Consider the following 18,130-nt stretch of genomic DNA (forward strand, 5'->3'; position numbering starts at 1 on the left):
TGAAATTTTATTGCGATTTTTTTTTCGACTTAGACTTTGATGCGATAAATTTCGTCGTGCTCATATTTCGCTTTCGATTTCGCTGTTAATCTCAGTCGCAGGGTTTTTGCAACTCGCCCGATAATGTGACAGTTTTCGCCGGCCGTCTCAATTCACGGAAAAATATTATAACCCAAAGAATAAGTTTTAAAAACTCAAATTTGGCTAAACTGCTTAAAGTTTTAACTCAAAGTTGGGTTGTTTTCTCCCTCGCCCCACCGCAATGTTGTCGAAAACAAAGAGAGAAGCACCGACGCATCCGCTGCTCTTCCGTGGAAGAAGCCAAATTTGGGTTTTCTTGAATTAACCCAAATTTGCGTCATTTGAGGCCTCCGTTGGGTGAAAATAACTTACCACTGGGTTAATTTTTTTGCCGCTCTCAAACGAGAACTACTCACTCACCACTTTCGCTATTTAACGCAAATTTGAGTTATTCCACGGAAGACCGGGATTGCGTCAAAACAACTTAAATTTGGGTTGATTTGTAGTTCAGTGAATGTTTACCATTAAGGTCTTTTGTTCTCGGTTCACCAGCTGATGGTCATGTTTACACAACAAAACCAGCTGGTTCACCGATGTTTACGTTCATCCTTATTGTTCTCGGCTACCAGTTGTTTATGTTTTCATAAAAAAATCAGCTGGTTTCGCCTGAATCGGGGAAAGAAGGCGAAAATGTGTCATAAATGTTAGGTTAGTACCATATTAGGGCGAGTTCAATTTCGTCGCCAAAGTCTGATTATTCGTAAAAAAATACAATAGATTTCGACTAATTTTTGGATGGAGAGTTCGAACTCGTTTTGACATCGATTTTGATATTGACAGTGCTTTTTAGTTGGGTTTTGCCTCAACCAGTGGACATTCACGTGGACATTCAACCATCGAGACACCCGAATAAAAAATACAGTAGAAAAACCGAACGTTGTATTGTAACAGTACTATTTAAAACCATATTTTTACAATAGAAACCACTGTAAAAATAAAAATACAAAAACAATAAAATGTAATGTAGAACACCATACAGTAAATTGTAAATAAGATTTTTACAATATACTATACGGGTTGTTAAGTATCGTAACAATATAAAAAAATATTTTTCTCCATATATATTTTTTTGCAAAACCATACATTATATTGTAAATGAATTGCTATAAATACTGATACGTGGGTTTTAATAAACCGTACATTGTATGGTACACGTATGGTTTCAAACAACAAAATGTACCGTAAATATATTGTTTTTAATTGTAGTTTCACCACTGGTTATATACTTAATTAAATGGTTTTGGAATGGTTCTCTTTTGTTATGTTGTATTGGTTTACATTACATAAACCATGTAATGTTATATTATATTGTCATTTTCCTCCTGTTAAGGGTCGATTCAAATATGACGTCCATCATTTTTCCGGATTTTTAGACCCCCCTCCCCTCCCCCCACTGTCACGCTTTTTTGTATACCTTATACATGGCGTGTCACACTTTCTCAGACCACCCCCCCTCCCCCCTAAATGATGAACGTCATATTTGAACGACCCCTAATGGCATCTTAGGCTTACAGTAAGGACCCGATTTTGTCAGCCCCATTTTGCGACAAACTTTTTGCTCTCGTTATCTAACGGTCTAACTTCAACCAATTCAATTATGATTATCATCAAACTACAGCTTAAATGCAGAAGATGCAGGGATAAAAAGTTAGAAAAACTGTTCAGGTTTTTGAGAAGAGCAAAAATTGTGTTCTGAAAAGGGGCTGACAAAATCGGGTCATTAATGTATTAGCATTATGAGAATGCGCTTTGGGAATTCTCCAGAGCGTTTTGAATAACCCTTCATATATTGGATCGCCCACGTCTAAGTCTGAGTCGAGGTCTGAGTAGTCTCTGATTGCATTAACAGTTGAAGCTTAGGCTCCCATGCCCCACCAGCCAGATAACCGGGTTTCGCAAACTAAGCATTATTTGTGGCAACACTTTGAGTGGCATGATGGAACTATGCCGAGCGCGCTAAGCATTATTAGACCACTAATGTAGTTGCATGAAGTGGGTGACGAGGTACATAAGTATCATTACAGCGTGCTTAACCGTTATTGCAATATTGAGGCTCCAGTTTGACTAAAGTTTGAAATACACGTATGTATTTAACAACTCATTAGAAAACTGTCAAGTTCGATTCAAGTATAAGTTAGGTTAAGAAGCGAACCCACAGACGAACCTATATTAGAATTTCTTTCAGTATTCAGTCCAGTCCATATGTTAAAGATGGCTCTACGTCAAAGATAAAGTTCGTCAATCGTATTCCTCTCATCGCACTCTACATACCTAGCCCGCCATATCTCTTGGATCTGCGATTCTTAAGACATCTGGTTTACTACCATGAATCGCATATCAGTCCCATCTTTGCTGGATTTCCTATGCAAATGGGACAGATATGCGATTCACGGCAGTTTACTACTTATTTAAACATTTTATTGACTTTAAATTGATGTTTCAACTTATTCACTTTTTTCTTTCCTTTCCTTTGCATCATAAAAGTCACAAAGATCAACAAAACAAAGCATGGAAAAGATCTAAAATTGAATAAATAATTAAAAATGCTCGAAAAAATTATGTTTCGGAAAAGTGAATGGTTCAAACGTAAGAAAAACGGTATAATATAGTGTTACATAAAAATCGAATGTAAATGTATAGTAGCTACAATGTGCGAATCTTTTAGTGAACCATTTCATTACAATATACATTATTGTAGCTGGTACACTGTATGGTGCAGGAATGGTTTTCACCAAACACCCTATGGTTGGTTTTTATCCGGGCAGCCCATCTAACGAGCCTCCAACGAACGAATCGGCACTGTAAAATAATCCAGATACCCCTAAAGAACCCAATTATTTTTTTTATTATCCGTGTCGAACGTTACTGGTAGTTTTTGGTTCAGTGTCTCAGTGTCTGAGACGTCGCGTGTTTGCGTCGCGGGATCGGAAGCGTCGGCGTCGGGACGGTGGGAAGGGAAGACCGCGAATCGACGGGCACCGCCACGGGCACATATAATTTTTTGTATCAGTTTCAACGGTTTCAACTGGTTACAAACTAACACCTTTTTTTTCAATTTCCCCGTCAATATCACAATCAACTGTGGAATTTCTTTAATCACAAAATTTGTGTAATCGAGTTATAGATCTGTGAAAATCACTGAAATAAACCCGAAAACCAATGGAGAGCAGCACAAACTCATCATCGCCTCCATCGTTGGGGTTGGGATCGTTACCCAAGCTGGTTTCGCACCTGAAGCTGCTCCCGTTGATCGAGAGCTGCGAAGCCGTTTGGCCATCCCGCTTGGACCTGCAGCTCATGGCTCCGTCGTACGAGACGAACTTGCAAAAACTGCGGCTCCTGCTGGAATGTGATCCGTCCCAGTTGGTACAGGAATCTACGGAACCGGACGTTCTGAATGTAAGTATTTTGCAGTGTTTTTATGTTAGCTGGTTGTATCGATAGATAAATAGAGATCTTTATCTTCACAGCTTCAAGTATCCTTCATCACCTGCTGTTATGAATCGACGGCGTTCATGCTGTCCGAGGAATTGGCAGCCGAACTCCAAACGCTGAGGGAAGCGTTCGTATGGAGCAAACTCATGGTGCTGGCCACCAGCCGGCCGTTGATATCGAAAGTGTTCCAGCACTACCGGAGGATGCTGCTCGCCGAAGATTGGTTTTATCAGTTTGGCGATCTGACCAGTTTCTGTGCGTTCGTTTGGGATTTGGTTGCGTTCGATCAGGACGAGATGCGACTGCTGGATCGGACCGCAATGGAGCTGATCGAGCAGATTTGCTTCAGATTGCTTCGCTCGAAGAAGGTCCAGCTGTTCGTCAAAGGGGTGACGGTTCTGGAGGAATGTATCCACAAAGCGCGCGGTCATTCACTGGTAGACTACGAATCGGTTTATAAGGAGCTGGGAAAACAAGCGTGGCGTTTGGCAGAGGAAGATGAAAGGATTCAAAATGCGTCCATAATTCTGCTAACCGGAATGTTGGAATGTGTTAGGGTGCTCGAAGTCGACCGGAATCAATTGATGACCCTCATTTCCAACTTTTCCCAGCTTAGTCGAGCCGATGAGCTGATGGAAATCCTTTTGAAAGGATTGAATCAATCAAACGCTGTAGGCACATCAATAGCTTTGTTGGATATTCTGCTGCAACTCTTGGCCATAGACCACGACGGTCTACGAGTAGTTCCGGACGAATCCGCAGAAGAATACAATCCAGATGAAATGGTCTGTCCATTGATAATGACGAATGGAAATCAGAAAATTGATACACGCTACGATGATTGGTGGAAGGACATCATCGATCAGAACAAAGGCCGTTTCCATCGATGGACTATGAAACTCTTCAGAATGCTTCTTTCCGAGATAGGAAAATTTGAGAACTTCAACGTTACACACTATCAGGTAATCTTCCCCTCAATATTGCGGTCTTCCGATCCCTAAAAATAACCATCTCTCGTTTTCAGTATCTTTGCTACACCGTGTTGTTTTCAATTCACTGTGAACAAATAAGTTCTTTGGTTCAAATCGGAATCACTCATCGAACAATGGTTTCATTTGCAAACAGGATGGTGAACCGCTTGGAATCTCTAATGGGTGACACCAGCAGCAAACCCATCGATTCCACATTGAGAAGCTGTATGCATTTGATCACAGCCGTTGTGGCATGCGTCAAGAACACCGAGCGATTCGTGCCAGCTGTGGGCGAAACTAGAGAAAACGACGTCACCAATCTTGGAAACTATCAGTCGCAGTGCTTGAATAAGTTGTTGAGCAAGGTACAGGAGTGGTAAGCGGTTATTGGTCAAAATTTAATATACGATCTCTATTAAAAAGTTTAGCAGCGATACAAACTTTACTTTCCATGGTAGTACTACTACAACACTAATGTATTGCTCATGTTAACACTAGATAAAGTATAGAGCATTCCTGTTTTTGTTCATTGTTTTCTCATTTTTTGTTTACTTTTAATGTACCTTAAAATCTATGGTAGCTGTTCTTTTATTTGCACTCAAGTTTCATTAACTATTACACCAAGTTTTATCATAACGGTTAAGTTTCCACTTCGTGAGCCCTTCAGCCGCCGGCTAACATTTTCGAGGCAAAAAACGGTGAGTCGATAAGGAAAGCGTCCAGCATAGCTCCTCACAAGTCCCTACCTCATGCTTTCACGGGTCAATCGATGACGAAGACCGCCAGCTAAGAGTTGTGTGCTTAGCTGGTAGTGCAGCCTGACCAGTGACCACTGTTGTTCTTCTTCAGCTAGATTGGTACGTCCCGAGCCTTTGTTCACCAAGGAGGTGCGGCTCGAACAGCGTCTGTTTTTGGCATCCAGCGGCTGAGTATGAAATGCTCCTCCACCGGAAGCTATACCTAAGGTGGCAGCCTCACCACGGTGGATAGGGGACCTTAGGCCAACAACCTACTGTTCTCGAAACCCAAAAACTGTTACAGAATTCGAAAGTGAAAGATTCCGAGCTGATTCAACGGAAACGACTTTTAGCGCGAAACAACGGACAAGAATTGGATCTTGGTATGTATTAATCCAAGCCCAGCCGGGTAAACTGGCACAACTAGCCAATGAGGCATGCCGTATGAAGCTTGAGATCCTAAGACTGAGCGAAGTCCGTTGGCCGAACTTTGGAGAACATAGATTGGCGTCGGCGGGTCAAATTCTGCTATACTCTGGCCTACGAGGTGAACACGCTCCTCGCCACCGTGGAGTTGGCTTCCTCCTCAGCGCTCACGCCTACGCTGCGCTCATGAAGTGGGAACCTATTAATGAGAGGATAATTGTAGCCAGATTCAGAACACGGGTTCGAAACCTTAGGTACCATGATCCAATGTTACGCGCCAACCGATGCTGCCGAATTGCAAGATAAAGAGAACTTTTACAGTCAACTGAATGCTGTCGTGGGCAAGATTCCGGAAGGTGATATCAAGATCCTCATGAGCTATTTCAACGCGAAGGTTGGTTCCGACAACTCGTACTACGACCACGTCATGGGACGCCATGGTCTCGGAGAAATGAGCGAAAACGGAGAGCTGTTTACAATCTTGTGGCAACATTTACATTAATGACATGGTGATTGGGGGATTGCTCTTTCTTTCCTTATCGACTAGTGCACAAAATAATATGGGTTTCCCGTGACGGCGTAACTGAAAATCAAATCGACTACTTTTGCCTCATCCGGAAATGGAGAGGGAGCCTTTTTGATATGCGGAACAAATGTAGCATTGACAATACGCCCGGCCATCATCTCCTAATCGGCGAGATCCAGCTGCGTTTTTCTAGGATGCATTAACAGAAGAAGGAAATCGGCGCCGATTCAACACACGCCGACTGGAAGACGCTGCGGTGAAAAGGTTCTTTGTTGAGGAGCTGGAGAACCACGCAACGTATATCCCGGAAGGAGGAAGCATAGAAGATCAATGGAGCGCCATCAAGAACGCCTTCGTCGCCACCGGCGAGAATAATTTGGGTGAGCTATGTACCCGGAAAAAGCAATGCGGATCACAGATGATTCCTATAGGAAGATAGAGGAGCGAAAAAACGCCAAAGCCGCGATAGAGCGAGCGAAAACACGAGGAGCCAAACCCGTAGTTCGTCAGCACTATTCGGCTCTAGAGAAGGAAGTGAAGCGCATATGTAACAGAGCGTTCATGATTAACAAAAAAAATAATCATGATTAATCATTGGTGATTAAAATTCCAAAATTCTGTGATTAATGATTAAGATTAATGATTAATTTGATTTTAAGGATGATTAATGATTATGATTATTGATTAAATTTGGTTTTATCTGTGAAAAATGATTATGATTATTGATTAAAACGGCTCATTGATTAATAATCATGATTAATCATGATTAATCAATCACAAAAAAAACTGGGAATGATTAATTATTAACTAGATCTGATCTTTGATTTTGTAAAAGATAAAAGAATCATGAATTACATAATAATACTGGAACCTCTCTTAATGCTATTGTCTATCCGGTTGGAATCAAGACGGACATTCAATCAAAAATTGCCATTTTATTGGTTCACAAGTGTCGCAACTGTTTCGCATCTAGTGCGCTGCACGCTAACCTGAAACTACCCATCGCCTGGGTCGATTCTACCCGGATTTTCATGTTGTTAGCAGTTGTCAGAATCCGGGTAATCCGAAAACCCAGATTGGTTGAATCTGGGTAAAGATCTGGGTAATCGGCACTTTGTCACTTTCCGGCTTGAGAATATGGCAGCGATCAGGCGAACGCAGGCAATTATGGATGTTTCCACGGAAAATATGAGGATTAATGACGGGAAAACAGTGAAATTCTTCCAGGGAACTGTTTTCCTGCATCAGGTAAGTGAAAAGCACATGGGAATTAGGAGCTTTTTATCAAAAATCTAAATTGGAAATAAATTAACAAAATCAAGGCCCCGGAGGAGCTGGGTACCGGTTACCCAGATTTTGCAACCAACATCGGTAACCCAGATTTGAGTAAAGGTGCCTTTACTCAGATTAGAGTAACTGCAGTTTTGCTCAATCTGGGTCGCTTTGACACCAATCTGGGTAACCGAGGGTTAGCGTGTGTGTTGCTGACAACAACGGGAAGGATGCGCACTACTTTTGACATGATTCAAAAACGTCGCGAGTTGGGTCGCGTCGCGACTTAATTGTGCGACGTCCGGTTTGGTGGCGGCCCGACAATATTAGCTGGGGGTGCATAAATTGAACTGGCTTGAGAAAAATTTGTAACATTAATTACAATGAGCCTCTGCACGAATCTGGCGTACTGCTCACTCCCACAGAAAATTTGAAAACAGCGCGCACAGTAAAAGTCAAATTTGACTTTTACTGTGCGCGCTGTTTTCAAATGTTCTGTGGGAGTGAGCAGGACAGGGCAAATTCGTGCAGAGGCTCATAGACGTTCGATAACTGCAACATGTTTATGTTTTACTTAGCGAATGAAATTCGATAACTGCAACAACTGACAGACGTCAAAGAACTGTCAGTCGCTGCAAAATGCACCCAATGTGCATACAGAAAACATCGCACTGCAACAAAAGTGCATCTGAAAAACATCGCATCGCTGTTGACATTTGATTTTGACGGATAGCGGTGCGATAACTGCAAAATTGTTGCACTTAGCGGACTTGCAGTTAAAAAGCATTGCAGTTAAACCGTTTGCACCGAGCGAACGTCTACTGTAGTTCATTCATGCTGGGAATTTGAGATAAGGTCAAAGAGATTTCCAGGAAGTTCCCAATAAGCCCAATGAAAGGGTATCGAGGGCGTTTGAGGGGCTTTCTGAAGCATTTTAAGGGCGTTCCGTCAGTTTTCATTTTCGCTCTCATAGGATTACGAGAGTTTCACAACCACTAGCGTGAGCAGCTTTTTACTTCTTCTCGCTCATTCTCTTTGATTAGCGCAAGAAAGAGCGAGATAAAAGAGGGGGCATAATGCCCCCTCTTTCATCTTTCTCTCTCTCGTGTTTGTTTACGAGAGTGAGTGAGAAAAAGAAAAAGCTGCGCACGCTAGAGTTCACAACCCTTTCAATAGTATGAAATGGGGTTTCAGGGGCATTCCAGAGGCATTTCAGATAGTTTTAGGGGCGTTTCAAGGGTTTTAAGGCTTTTTTCATATTGATTATCATGATTTCAGGTAGGTTAATATCAGGAGGGTTTAAGGAACATTACAGAGTTTCAGGGGATTTCAAAGGCATTGGTATGAGATTATGGAGGTTTCTAGGGCGTTTCAAGGCTTTTCCGGGGCGTTTCAAGGTTTTTGAAAATCCTCTGAAATTTCTTGAAACGCCTCTGAAATCCCCTCAGAACCCCCACGAACCTCATGTAATCTATTGAGACCCTGCGAAAGCACCGAAACGCATATGTTTTAATCCCGCTCTAAATCCCACTAAAAATCGTCTGAAGGTTCCTAAAATGCCTCCGAAAGTCCCTAAAAACCCCTCAGATTCCATGTAACGCACCTGGTATCAGCTGTCGGCTCCAGAGGCACGTTCTCCTCTATTTGGGAAATATGTGTCATCAACGCACTTGAGACCCTCTTAAAGCACTGAAATCGACCATGTAACGCCTCTAAAACCTTCCAAAAATCCTCTGAAGCCTCCTGAAATGCCTCCGAAATTGTATAACGCACCTGAGACGAAAGCACTTCCGTAACGCCTCCTGCACCCGTCAAAGATCATCTGAAACTTCCTAAAATGCTCCCGAAAACGCATCTCAAACCTGCTCCGAAAATCAATGTCTCCGACCTGACCTCCAGGTACCCGAATAAAAAATACAGTAGAAAAACCAGCCTCTTGTCACCGCAATAGAGGTAATCACGTTCAAATGTATGCGTGCCTTTTTAGTAGATGTAGTTGTGAAACTGCGAGGAAAATATTTGCACTCTTGACCCGGACGTTACTTTTATCATTATTTACCCGTTTTACCCAATTCGATTGGGTAATATTTGCATATGCTATCTGAATAGCCTTTCAATCGGCGTGCACTTTTGTGTGAGGAAAAATTTGCGCTAGTGTTCGTGTGTTGAAATGTCACTTATCTCTATACTGCCCCACAGGAAAATAACGAGCCAACATCTCTGGTTCCCACTTTCAGCCGCCTCTTTGAACACAATAGCGGCGGCTCGGACGGTTGGTTCCCCATGACAGCGCAAAGTTTGTAAACAAACATTAATCCAGGAGCAATAATTGAAAACGGCGAAACATTTTACACAATAGAATTTTTTTTCACCTTTTAAAACAGTTAGTAAAGGCAAAACATGACTTTTAATTTCTCAATTATTTATTTCAAAATGAAGTCGTAATAGTACCGGCTCGTCTTCTTCACGGAGTGGAAGTTTTCATAAAATTTAGAATGGTTATTGATATGATTCAGCCACAGTCAATTATCGTTCCTGGATTTTGATGCTGACCTCAAAAACATGGCCGCGTGACAGGAGGCTGAGAAAAACCGAACGTTGTATTGTAACAGTACTACAGTAGACGTTCGCTCGGTGCAAACGGTTTAACTGCAATGCTTTTTAAGTGCAAGTCCGCTAAGTGCAACAATTTTGCAGTTATCGCACCGCTATCCGTCAAAATGAAATGTCAACAGCGATGCGATGTTTTTTGCATGCACTTTTGCTGCAATGCGATGTTTTCCGTATGCACATTGACTGCATTCTGCAGCAACTGACAGTTCTTTGACGTCTGTCAGTTGTTGCAGTTATCGAATTTCATTCGGTAAGTGAAACGTAAACATGTTGCAGTTATCGAACGTCTACTGTATTTAAAACCATATTTTTACAATAGACACTACTGTAAAAATAAAAATACAAAAACAATAAAATGTAATGTAAACACCATACAGTAAATTGTAAATAAGATTTTTACAATATACTATACAATAACAACAGCGTAACAATACAGTAGACGTTCGCTCGGTGCAAACGCTTTAACTGCAATGCTTTTTAACTGCAAGTCCGCTAAGTGCAACAATTTTGCAGTTATCGCACCGCTCAAAGTATCTAAATACCAAGGTAAGAGACTCCCGCTAATATTCACGGATTAGTGAGAAAAAGAAAAAAGCAAAAAATAGTTATGAAGTTTGTGCAGATTTGTATGGGCACATCACTATTTAGCAAACTTTCTTAAGAAATTAAGCACTCCCATCTTAGAAGCAATTATTTAATTGCATCTCACTGGATTAAAAGTGATCTCCATGCAATAAAACAAGAAATATCGTCATTTGAAAATCGATAACAATTTTTTTTTAATTGGTTCTAAACAAATTTTTTCAGCATTTAGAAACATCCAAACTTATAAAACTTCACAAACTTTGCTGAAATAATGACATTTTAGTGTAAAAACACCAACTTTTCATAACTAACGCAGATGTGTTGGTGAGTCTCATTTTTGACATTTGCGGGAATCTCTTACCTTAGGTATTTAGATACGTTGCGCACCGCTATCCGCACGCAGAAAAATAAATTGTAAACATAATTAAATTCTAGTTCAAATCAACCGATTTTTCAGTTTACTATAGCGACAAACTGATTTATAGTTTAAACTGAACTGTTGCAACTGTTTGATAATACAAATGTTTTCATTTGACGAAATTTTTGACAGTTTGTTAGAACAAACAGAGATTTGGTAGTTTCAACATAAAATAACAGATTGTTTTAAACGACTGCACTTTTGTGACAAACAAAGCCGGAATGTGATTGTGTTGGTGACGGCAGCTCCTGCGGCAGCTCGGAAATCTATTTTTAGACCGTTGGTGAGCGGATGGGGAGGAGAACGACTAAAAAAAGACAAAAAAGGCGCAGCCGATCAACTTTTTGTGGATGCTGTCGAGAGTACCTGCGCGTTATTCATCACGACCAAAGCTGCACTTGGAAGTTGGCGTGATGGATTTTCTGCACCTTCTTCGTTGTGGCGATGTTGGGGTAAGCATTTTATAGGTGTGTGAGTGCTTTCGGACCAAGTTTCGGACCATGTTTATGGTTTTTATTTTGTTGAAACAAATGAAATTTTTAACATTATATGAAATGATGGTAATCGGTTGTTTTTATCGATAAACTCTAAATGAAAACAATTAAATATAACTTTGGAATAAGTAAATTCTCAGTTTGAAAATCAACCATGCGTTTTATTGTTTTAAACAAGCGCCATTTTTCTGCGTGCGTCAAAATGAAATGTCAACAGTGCTGCGATGTTTTTTGCATGCACTTTTGTTGCAATGCGATGTTTTTTGTATGCACATTGGTTGCATTCTGCAGCAACTGACAGTTATGTGACGTCTGTCAGTTGTTGCAGTTATCGAATTTCATTCGGTAAGTGAAACGTAAACATGTTGCACTTATCGAACGTCTACTGTATAACAATATAACGTAACAATATAAAAAAATATTTTTCTCCATATATATTTTTTTGCAAAACCATACATTATATTGTAAACTAGGGGCAAGACACTGTGCAAACGAGAGTAACTCTGAGAAATTCTGAGTAACTCTTTTTACCAATGATCGACGAAATTTGTCGAAAAACACCCCTAAAACTGCAAGAAAAGCGGGATATCGGGCAATATTGTTTTGATTTTGCGCAAGCAAAAACGGGAGCAATCCGGAGAAATTCTGAGCAACTCTGTGAAGGAAAATGTACTCTCCAGAACAGTGTCTTGCCCCAAGATTGTAAATGAATTGTTATAAATACTGATACGTGGGTTTTAATAAACCGTACATTGTATGGTACACATATGGTTTCAAACAATAAAATGTACCGTAAATATATTGTTTTTAATAGGCTCCTAAAGTCCTATCAGGATTCTTGTTTTAAACCACAATATATGGTTTAAGAGTACATATTTACTCATTTTTTGACGTTTTTATTAACCGTAGTTGAAAATATATAATTTTTATTTTTTTAGCCTTTTGTCTCGTCCCTAGCTTATAACACATACTTTGAGTGATTTTTTTCACCGTGTATGTCAGATAGGAACATTTTTGAAATCCCAGTGCGAAAAATGTCGAGCTCAGTCACACAAGGTTGAACTCAAATGTCAAAGTAGAACTATTTACCATTTTACTTATTTCGAAATTTCTCATTATTCCTTTGTTTTTCAAGTTCGAGTAAAGTACAATTCCGATTAGAACACCATGCTTGATCGTATTATTCAATATAAGCGAGATTTCGTCTTTAATTTTAGGACCCTATTGTAGTTTCAGTACTGGCTATACATTTAATTAAATGGTTTTGGAATGGTTCTCTTTTGTTATGTTGTATTGGTTTACATTACATAAACCATATAATGTTATATTATCTTGTCATTTTCCTCCTGTTAATGGCATCTCAGGCTTACTAGCATTATGAGATACGCTACGGGAATTCTCCAGAGCGTTTTGGATAACCCTTCATATATTGGATCGCCCACGTCCAAGTCTGAGTCAAGGTGTGAGTAGTCTCTGATTGCATTAACAGTTGAAGCTTAGGCTCCCATGCCCCACCAGCCAGATAACCGGGTTTCGCAAACTTAGCATTATTTGTGACAATACTTTGAGCGGCATGATGGAACCATGCCGAGCGCGCTAAGTATTATTAGACCACTAATGTAGTTGCAAGTGGGTGACGAGGTACATAAGTATCATTACAGCGTGCTTAACCGTTATTGCAATATTGAGGCTCCAGTTTGACTAAAGTTTGAAATACACGGAAATACATAACAACTTATGAGAAAACTGTCAAGTTCGATTCAAGTATAAGTTAGGTTAAAAAGCGAACCCGCAGACGAACCTATATTAAAAGTCATTTCAGTGTTCAGTCCAGTCCATGTGTTAAAGATGGCTCTACGTCAAAGATAAAGTTTGTCAATCGCATTTGATTCGATTGTAGTCGAAGGCAAGTTCACATGAGAGAAGAGGAGAAAATTCCCCTAAATGCAAATACAGAAATAATAGTGTTGAACTCATCCACTGATTTACGGTAATCTGACCTGCATCATTCCGGGTTTGCCTACATTCGTATTTCTCTCATCGCACTCTACACACCTAGCCCGCCATATCTCTTGGACCCCTGCTTGGACCTGCAGTTCTTAGAATAGGACATTTGGTTTACCACTGATTTAAACATGTTATTGATTTTCAATTGATGTTTCAACTTATTCACTTTTTTCTCTTTCCTATGAAAGCTTTCCTTTGCATCAAAAAAGTCACAAACATCAACAAAACAAAGCACGAAAAAAATGTTAAACTGAATAAATCTGGTGTTCGATTTGAATAGGTCGAATCTTCATATGAATCACAGCAAACATACGACCTATTCAAATCGAACACCAGAAATAATTAAAAATTCACGGAAAAATAATGTTTCGGAAAAGTGAATGGTTCAAACGTAAGAAAAACAGTATAATATATTGTTACATAAAAATCCAATGTAAATGTATAGTATAGCGAACCATTTCATCACAATACACTTTATTGTAGCTGGTACACTGTATGGTGCAGAAATGGTTTTCACCATACATCCTATGGTTAGTTTTTATCCGGGTACCCCCTGAAACTTCTTCGAATTCCCTGAAATAGAGGCGTTACTTCTAAAATGCCCCTGAGACCTCCTGAATCGCCCCAGATACCTCCAAAATCACCCATGACAGCCCCTAGAATCCCCTTGAACGCCCCTGAACCTCTTGGTACATCCCTGAAATACCCCTAAGATCCGCTATAATTCCCTTGAATTCTCTGAGTCCCCCTGGAATTCCCTTGAAACTCCCTGAAACGCCCCTGAGACCTCCTAAAGCACTCCTTAAATCTCCAAGAATTCCTGATGCCCCTTGAGAGGACCCTGAAAGCCCCACACGGTAAAAATTCTGCACGCTCGATGTAAGGGAAAAATCTCTTAACTATTCAATGTCCTAATCAACATGATCAGAAATGCTTTTCCTTTGAGATCACAATGAATGCTGTCAGTGTTGATTTGAGGACCAAAACAAACTCACCGGAGAAATCAACTGAAAATCCCTTCGATTTCCACTACTGTAAAAAGCAATACGATCCGAAGTGAAAAGCTGTTGATTTGGTAATGACTGTTTTAGGCATGAAAGTAGATGACAGGTGGTAGAAAGTGCTTCGCTTCGATTCATACCTCTCCAACAGATGTGAAGTAGTGTTCGTGTAGTGGTAAAACAGTTGATCGTGACTCAGAAGGTCCTGGTATCGAACCTGGCTGCGGCTGACCATTTTTTTTTTTAATTCTTGTTTTGAAATCAAAACATTGTCAACAACGAATTGATGTGAAGTTCCATTTTAATTGAAGGGGCATTGGATATTCTTTGTCAAATGATATGTAATTGATAATAAATTGATTGAACAGTAGTGCCAATCTGTTCATATCACAGTGCAGATTTTTCACCGTACATAAATGCTTTTGAGATCTACTACTAGGGATGGGACCATTCATATGCAAAAAATTACATTCACTTGTTATTATCTCAGTTCAGAAGCATGCTATCGAAAAATAATGTATGGATGAATTTAACCTTGTAGTTTTATCTGAGAGTTTGCCGAATAACATTGGGGTCGCACACGCATACCAAAGTCGTGAGCGAGCTGTGAAGGCAACTCTCCACGCGGTGAATGTAAATTACATTCACGCCGTGGAAAGTTGCGTTTGCTGCCTTCTGTTGACTTAACTATTGATTCTACGCTAATATATTCTTCTACAATGTTTTAGGTAAAACAAAAATGAAAAAGATTTTTGCTTCGATGTGAATGTAAATGATTGCAAATGAATGATCCCATCCTTGTCTACTACTAGGCACCTCCTTGAAACACCCCTGCAACATCCTGGTATCCTGCTGAACCCCCTTTTTGACCCGCTGCAACCTTCCTCTGCAAGTACCAAGATTTTTAGTAAGTAAATGTCCCAAAGATTTAATAGTACTGGTTGAAAAACAATGTATAAAGATTTAGAAACATGTATTATGCTTCTTGTTGAAATCTGAAGTGATCTGGGATGCAAAAATTGAGCTTTTACCTACTTTTATATGTCGCAACTCGATTCGAGTTAGTGTATGTATAATGTAGCTCTTGATTAGCTTAATGATGCGCAATACAAGCAATTGATTCAAATTTATTTCACATCTGCAACTTTACCTGTGCTTATGCAGTGGCCATAATATATAACTTTACCAAGAACCTCCAATCAAAGATGGGTATTGTAGAAACTTTGGAGAACTTGAGGGACTCAGCAGAAATTATATCTTGGATACAAAGTGTACATCAACGCAATTTTCTCTTCAATGAGTTTCGATAACATACTGTCAAATAAATCGTCGAAAACTCAAATTAAGGTTGACATGTTAGATAAATAATATCTTTTGAATTCATCAAAATGGTAAATCGATGTATTCAAAACTAAATATGACTTCTGCAATACTTTAAATCCAACTTGTAAATTATTTTACAAGACCTTTGAGACTTGTAATCAAAAGTACAAGTCATAGCTAATATTTTATACTTGTAGGGTAGGTAATCAAACTTTGAACCATATTGCGGCTTTCTGAAGCAGTGCAAATTTTAAGTGATTTTTTCTCCCACATGGAAATAATTTACTATGGATAAATCGTATGTACATGAAAGCCACGGGTATAAGCTTTCTGTTAAATGGTAAAAAGTTTGTATTTGCACCGAATTTCATTGAAATATTCGATTTTTCATCAACAATGATTTTAATCTTAATTTGAACCATCGTAATCATAATTTGAACCAATTTTAATCTTAATTTGAACTAGTGGCGGCAGCAGCTCGAGCAACTCACAAAACAGCCAATTCCATGCTAAACAATTAAAAATCACATGAATCTGTTAATTCGCATACCTATTTTTCATTAGGCAGTGGAATCTCACCTCAGAATGTTCGAAATTCTTTAGGAATTTGGAAACTAAATTTGGAATTTTTCATCCCCCAAGAGTAAACAAAGCAACCACTAGCGCAATCTACAGGCCAACACTAGAAGCTCACCCCCGTTTACTAGTTCAAATTTAGATTACAAATGGTTCAACTTAAGATAACATTCTCGAAGTAAAAATCACTTAAATTTGATAATTTTATGACAAATAATGCGGAATATTATTCGGTTGGTCGATTCTACGATAAATAAGCTTCCATTTGACGTATTCACTTATTGCGTGTGATGCAATGCATGAGCTGTACGGGTGCACCGAAAATGGGCTTTCTCTGGGGGGGAAATAGGTGAAATCACAGTGATTTTTCAAATGCCTGTTTTCCATGACAAAAACGCTTTTTTCAATGCTTTTAAAGTCCATGTTATCAGGTTATATTACGGAAAGCTGTTTAACATCTATTTCGGGACAATATTTGCCTAAAAAGTACGTCGTTTTAATGAATTTCGAAATGGTTCAAATTAAGATTACAATTTGACTAGTTCAAAGTTTGATTTCTTACCCTAGTTTGTTTATACAACATATATCGTGATTTCGGGTGAAATTGATCAGTGGGGTGAAATTGATCAACGAGAGGGCCATTTTTATTTGTTAAAAACAACGCTATAAACTTTAAATAATTTGTAAAAAATGACCATCATCTGGGTCAAGACTTATTGAATGATGAATTTACATGTTTTACAGCACATATTTCTGTATAAAATTCAATAATTTCTGAAATTGCGTGTTAGGCGAACTTCAAAGACATTTTTAAACTTTTTTTACCGTAGCTGTATCGCACATGTAATGAATATTCCAATTCTAGTTTCTAGCTGCCAAGTATTCGCTAAACCCGATTTCGTCATCAAAAGTTCTATAAATATTGAAGTTTATGCATAAATTTGTGCTTTTCTGGAATTTGTAAAATATTTAGTATAAAAATATCATACTTTCAGGCGTTTTTCTAAGATTTAATAAACTTCAAACTTAAATAATTAAATATTTAGTAAACTTGTAAAAGTTTTGCATAGCTTTTCGCATTCCGGAGTAATTAGTTTAGGTGGAAACAATATTTTCAGCACTTACAACAACATTTCACTGACTGATCAATTTCACCCCGAAAGTAAAATTTTTGATTTTTTATTTCAAATGATATTTTTTGTAATAACACGATTTGCAGTAGAACTTTCAACCTCTTTGACTGATGAAAACCATGGTCGTACTTGTTTTAAAGCATTAAATTTAACCATATCGATAAGCATTCAAAAATTATTCAACAAAACTGCGAAAAGTGATCAATTTCACCCGAAATTACGGTACTTGTAAATTCTACTAATAATATTAGTCCAAACGACTTGTAGTATTGGACTTGTAACTTGTACTTGTAGTATTTTTATGCAACAGAAAATTATAAGTTACAAGCTACAAGACTAATATGATTAGTAAAATTTTCATTATGCTACAGGCCCCAAGTTAGAGATCTTTCACTTTGGCCCTTTGCACCATTATGGGTTCTCAGGAATGAAAGTAAAGTTTTTTTTTTCGTAGTACATACATCATACTTCATTTGTTAGAATTCATAAATTCATAGCCTTAATTTAATTGAACATTAAGATGAAATAATAG

General features: G+C 38.9%; 1 protein-coding gene across 1 annotated transcript; it reads left to right on the forward strand.

The window, feature by feature from the left end:
- Nucleotides 1-3,281: 3,281 nt before the first annotated feature.
- On the forward strand, nt 3,282-4,970 carry LOC134291567 (uncharacterized; the record flags this gene model as incomplete). Its single annotated transcript, XM_062859484.1, is given in 3 exon segments — nt 3,282-3,480; nt 3,552-4,478; nt 4,541-4,970. Coding segments are annotated over 3 exon segments (1,453 nt in total), but the record flags the coding sequence as incomplete, so codon positions are not given.
- Nucleotides 4,971-18,130: the final 13,160 nt, after the last annotated feature.

Source organism: Aedes albopictus, chromosome 3 (assembly GCF_035046485.1).
Source record: "Aedes albopictus strain Foshan chromosome 3, AalbF5, whole genome shotgun sequence".
NCBI classification, from domain to species: domain Eukaryota; kingdom Metazoa; phylum Arthropoda; class Insecta; order Diptera; family Culicidae; genus Aedes; species Aedes albopictus.